Source organism: Myxocyprinus asiaticus, chromosome 9 (genome assembly GCF_019703515.2).
Source record: "Myxocyprinus asiaticus isolate MX2 ecotype Aquarium Trade chromosome 9, UBuf_Myxa_2, whole genome shotgun sequence".
In the NCBI taxonomy this organism is placed as follows: domain Eukaryota; kingdom Metazoa; phylum Chordata; class Actinopteri; order Cypriniformes; family Catostomidae; genus Myxocyprinus; species Myxocyprinus asiaticus.
The window spans coordinates 39,989,032-39,995,031 of record NC_059352.1 but is presented as its reverse complement, the minus strand read 5'-3'; the positions used below and the strand labels follow the sequence as shown (position 1 = coordinate 39,995,031).

The 6,000-nt window shown below is 40.0% G+C and overlaps 1 protein-coding gene across 1 annotated transcript in view; it reads left to right on the top strand.

Moving 5' to 3' along the window:
* The first annotated feature begins 2,543 nt into the window (after positions 1 to 2,543).
* The window catches only part of LOC127445851 (serine/threonine-protein kinase 24-like), a 34,031-nt gene continuing 30,574 nt past the window's right edge, over positions 2,544 to 6,000 (top strand). The window contains exon 1 of the mRNA XM_051706281.1: positions 2,544 to 3,220. Coding sequence (XP_051562241.1) covers positions 3,179 to 3,220 — 42 coding nt within the window. The 5' untranslated portion in view covers positions 2,544 to 3,178. The remainder of the gene's footprint in view (positions 3,221 to 6,000) is intronic.

Here is a 6,000-nt window from a genome sequence, read left to right as displayed (position 1 = left end):
GGTTGAGAAAATGTGAAGAGTACATGTCTGCAAATACTAGGCAAAGGGTGACTACTTTGAAGATGCTAAAATAACACAGTTATGATTTATTTTGGATTTTGTTTAGTCACAACATAATTCCCATAGTTCCATTTATGTTATTATTTGACCAGTAGTGTATATATGTGTGTGTGTGTGTGTGTGTGTGTGTGTGTGTGTGTGTGTGTGTGTGCGTTTGAAAAAAGCAGCATCTGCTCACCTCATAGACATTGTCAAATGCAAGAGTGCACCTCATGCTGCCTTTTTATCAACGTAATTTACCTCTAATACTAATTCTGTTGTTTGTTCCTGTCTGCAAATGAGAAAATTTCATTTAAATTGAACTTTACAGATATACCTAATCTAATAGAGGCCTTAAATGGACGCATTCACTGTCACACAGATGGGGCGAGACTTGAATATGTGGGTATGTGTGTATGAGCCAGCAAGAGAATTTGAGATAGAAAGTGAGAGGGGAATAGGAGCGTTTTGCTCAGGCCCAAGAGCAGATAAAGCAGCACTCAGGGGATTGGTCTGTAAACATTGCTGGTGATTGACACTACTCCCCAGCTTGTGAAAACTTTACATTTTATCATCAGTCTGTAAAAACGCATTTTACAGATCCACATGCTGCTTCAGAGCGCTGTGTGCGGGAGGTATATCGGTCGAGAGTGGTGCACTTGAACACTGTTTTGATCGGCCCTCACTAAATATCTACCCAATTTTCACAGGTCTGAGTGAGCTTTGAAGAAAATTGAGCAGATTTGCGATGAAGAGCCCCTCTGGAGGAATTTGAGAGTGTTTGAGGATTAGGTTTTTATTCTCAGCATAAGGCTTGGTTGAAGAAGCATCTGATGCCTCAGGAGGTGAAGCTCAACCGAGCATTCCAATAAAATAGAGATTGTGGAGATAAAGAGTGGAACTGACAAGCTTATGGACTTGGACAAAGTCAGTTGACATACAGTTCAGCTTTTAGGTAAAGCAAATAACATTATGAGACGTATGGGAAAATGAACGTTTTCAACCTCTCATGTGTTAATCCAAAATCAACCAAGTTAGGCTAATCCAAACGTAAAAGAGCAAATATGTTCACAATGAAGAATTCACATATGACGCTTTGGAAAAATGGGCCTTCAAGAAGTCTAAAGTCTAAATAGGTTTTTATGTCTGTATTCAACGATGAGGCCAATATATAAATACTGTATATGCAGGAACACATTGTCATTTAAAATTAAACCACGGTCGCCATCTAGCGGTGATCATGCTTATTACATCGTGATTTGTTTGTGGCCATTTATTCATTTAAATGTGTTGTAAATTATGTCTATTTTTTATGACACTTCAGTCTTTTTTCTGTCCCTTTTCAATTTCCTTAATGCAGAGTTCATTGTTCTTTGTCTACGTAGGCTACCGCAATGTGCAAATAGAGGAAAAGAAAGAAAGTCCTTCAGGTACACCATCTTTATGTAAGCAATTTGAATCCATGTTAACTGAATTTTAATTTTGATAATAATACTATTTAAATTAAAAGGGTACAAAATAAGATGGAAAAAAGGAGAAAATATAGTAATAAAATGGCACCATCAAAACAACAATTTTAATTTTATTTATTAATGTAATTAAATGTGTTGTAAATTATGTCTATTTTTTTTTTTTTAATGAAACTTCAGCCTTTTTTCTGTCCCTTTACAATTTCCATAATGCAGAGTTCATTGTTCTTTGTTTATGCACCACAATGTGCAAACAGAGGGAAAGAAAGAAAGAAAGTCCTTCAGGTACACCATCTTTATGTAAGCAATATGAATTCATGTTAACTAAATTTTAATTTTGTTAATAATACTATTTAAATCAAAGGGTGCAAAATTAGATGTAAAAGGAGAAAAATAAAGTAGGCTAAATAAAATGGCACCATCAAACAACTGCTTTGAAAATTGGACATAGTCTCAATAACTGTAAGAAATTTAATAAACAAGGCAGCCAAAGACTTTACATTACATTGCATTTTACATGATTACAATTACATTATTTTTGTACCACTTTATAATGAGGTTATATTTGTTAACAGTCGTTAAACTACATTTGTTAACATAACCAATGAAAAAAATACTTTTATGGCTCTTATTAATCTAAATTCATTTTGATTTCACCATATAGGCTAACAAGTTGTAAATATATTAACCAAGATTAGGCTAATCAATTCTGTAAAAATATTGTTAGATGTTAGTTTATGATGATACCTAATACTTTTACTAATTAATTAATAATAATTTACTGCAATTGTATAGCGTTACCGAATAGTGTAGTGCAAGTATTAGATTGAATAATGATCCAGAAAAGCTGAAGCAATGCAGAGGAATGGAAGACAGAGAGAAAGCATTAGCAAAATAGGATTTTCAATTTAGTGCCTACATGGATTGTAAAACATTTATTTTTTCATTATTTTATTTAGATTTCCCCCTATTTTTCCAAGAGAAATCAGACAAGCCCCGTAGGGGGCGTGACTTAATGCGTCCGGATCCGCCCTGATGTCCCGGTGACAGCACGGACAAGATGGCGGCCAGCTGAGAAGTGAAGTGAGGATGTCAACATCATTTCTTCAGTTAAAACAAGTCCGGATCTCACCACACACCTCCTCGATAAAACCGCAATATTGTTAATGTGCCGCAGATCTGTCTTAGGAGCCGAGACCGGGGCATTTTAACGCAAGCGAGCGCAGGTTTTTCCGCTATGTTTTGGAAATCCGTTTGCGCAAAGAGGACCATCAACTCTTGACGAAAGACCTGGCCTGCATGAGCCTCCAAAACCCACGCCAGGAGTCACAGAAAGAGCGTTTCAACAACACTTCGCATATTACATCGACTGAACCCATCAGATCAGTCCGAGTGAGGCTGTTTTGATTGGTGTTCGCGGTGCTGTCCGTGAGGAAGAGCAGCAGTTCTCATTAAAGCTGCGGAAGTGGAGGAGAGCTTTTCACGCCAGTCATCTTTCTTCAAATGCACTTTCGGTCCTCCGGTGGATGCTCTTTACTGTACTATCCGCCTGTAAAAGATCTAAGGCTGCGTTACAATTTGGGCAAACAAGATCCAGGGCAGCATTCGCTGGATTTTGTACGGAAATAGTGTTTTTGTGACTTGCGAGGCAGTTTTGGTTAAGTGACGCCATGGCTCATTCTCCAGTGCAGGGCAGTCTGCCTGGGATGCAGGTAAAGAAGATACTGCATCTTTTACAGTCTTCTGGTTGTATGTGTTGTGTAATGCCCCTCACTTGCAAATGATTTCCCTTGATGAAGTTGTAAAGGAAATCAGTTTGCACAGGAAAAAGTTAAGACTTTGCTTAATGTGTGAAATTACGTTTAACCCAAGCTTGTGTCATGCAAGCTGGTGTAAGAATGTGTGTTTTCCATAAATGGTGACTTCGCATGCTGGAATAGGTGGACCAGAGTTGGTCAGACCAGGCTTGGAATACTGTATTTACAATATTAATGTAAATGAAGAGTCAGTGCAAAGCATTGAGTCCATCAGCATCCAATGGGCTTGGAGGGCATGAATCAGAAAGCATCTCCATTAAATATTAAAATTATGATGTTGTAGCCCCTAGAGAGCATTACCCTTGTAAAACCAAGAGAGCCAAAATCACATGAAGAGTGACAGAGTGCAGTGTGCCAGTTTAAAAGACCCTTCTAAAAGCTCAAAAAGGTCCAGTTATGCACAGACTTTAGAGAGAGAGCGAGGGAAGAAAGGAAAACAAAGTGGATGGATAGAGACAAAAGGAAAGAGGGCAGTGAGGGATGGAGAGATGTCTCCAGAGAGTATCCATCATAACTGGGTCACTTGGTTTGGTCTCTATTCACACTGGGCCATATGATTGGTCTACCCTCAGGACAGAAGAGCAATCTGCCATATGAAAGAGTGGAAATGGCCCATCACTCATTTGGGTTCAAGAGACAGGATGCCATTGTTGGCAGAGAACCTCTCTAGTCCATTGGTGTAGACTCCTTTTCCACCAAAATGGTGCTGGTGCTTGGCCGGTGGATCTGCAAACTTCTGGAACTCTCTAGACATATTTGTTTCTTTTAATGGGAGCGATATAGTTTTGTAGTTTCGAGTTGACATTTTTGTTTGAATAACTGTACTTTATTAGGACATTATACCCTCTGGCATTCCTCTTTCAAAACTAGCAAGTTTAAGGTGCCGGTGCAGAGCTGATTGTTCTGGCCCAGAACTGCCTTTCATTCATTGGAACTGCCCAAAAATGTTCCAGATTGGGCCCCAGTATCAGCACCCTGTCGGTGGAAAAGGTTTAAAGGAGTAGTTAGTCCACAAATGGAAATTCTGTCATTAATTATTCACCCCAATGTTGCTCCAAACCCATATTACTTGATTTCTTCTGTGGAGCTCAAAAGTGGAATTTTTAAAAATTCCTTGCACAGTGTATTTGCCATACAATAAAAGTGATTAGTGACTCCGGTCTGTCAAGCTTGGGGGGGAAATAAAATAAAATAAAAACACCATGTCTTTCCCTTTGTGTGATAAACAGAATGAAACGTAAGTAATTTTTCATCAAATAATTGATATGGCGGCTACGTTGATAACATCAAATCTCATTAGCTGGGTTTCCATCGAAATGTTTAGCATTTTTTTTTTTAAGCACATCTCTAAAAATTCAACCAAAGAAAATGCGAATCGTTGTATGTTTCCATACACTACATCATTCCTTACATTGTATTGAGGAAGCAGCTGAATGACCTTCTTGCTTCAGGGTAAGTTTTATTTGCAGGATTGAAGCAATTGTTCCTCATTTCATTAAATGCTGCCAGGAGACACCGCAGAATAAGTGTAATATCTGATATAATTAGGGCTGAAATGGCCAAACACCGCCAGCCTCCGTATACTTGGGAGCACACACACACTTAAAAATGTTCTGGTGGATTGTGAGGACCCACTTCAATGACCAGCTGTGGGTTAAACATTTTCAAATGTCCAGGGCTATGTTCGAAGAATTGTGTGTTTGGCCAGTCACATTAAGCTATCGCACTCATAACACGTGCGCAAATGGTCAAAACACACCATCATTTTGCGAACATAGTTTTCCACCACCTTAATGTTCATTTTTACTCTAGAACATCCACCTCCTCCTAGCGCATTACATTTTATTTTATTTATTTTATTTTATATTATTTTTTTCCCTTTTTCTCCCAATTTGGAATGCCCAATTCCCAATGTGCTTTTAAGTCCTCGTGGTGGCGTAGTGAATCGCCTCAGTCCGAGTGGCGGAGGATGAATCTCAGTTGCCTCCGCGTCTGAGATCGTCAACCCGTGCATCTTATCACGTGGCTTGATGAGCGCGTTGCCACGGAGTGTACATAGTGTGTGTGGAGGCTTCACGCCACCCACCGCGGAAACCACACTCAACTCACCATGCACCCTACCGAGAACGAACCAGATTACCCCATGTGACTCTACCCTCCCTAGCAACCGGGCCAATTTGGTTGCTTAGGAGACCTGGCTGGAGTCACTCAGCACACCCTGGGATTCGAACTAGCAAACCCCAGAGGTGGTAGCCAGCGTCTTTACCACTGAGCTACCCAGGCCCCCCACATTTAAGTGAATTTTGAGACTTAATTTGCATGTCAAGCGTTTCCATTCAGGATTTCTTAAGCCCCATTCACGCCGCCAGCGACACTATCCCATTCATTTTCAATGAGAGCACAGCTACTTCCAGCGACATGAGTTGTCACGGCCGTTGGCGACAGACATCGCTGTGGAGAGCAACAAGACAAGTTGAGAAAATTTCAACTTTGTGCAAATGACGAGCGACTACCAATGAGAGTGAAGACAGCGGAGTTCACGTCATCTGTCTCCCGGCACACTGGAGACGAGTGCAGGCAAGACGGTGTAGAAATTTCAGCTTCGTGAGGGATTTTTACTTGTCTGTAACCACATGCATGGATATAATAAAACGATGCGTGGAAAAGCGTGTCAG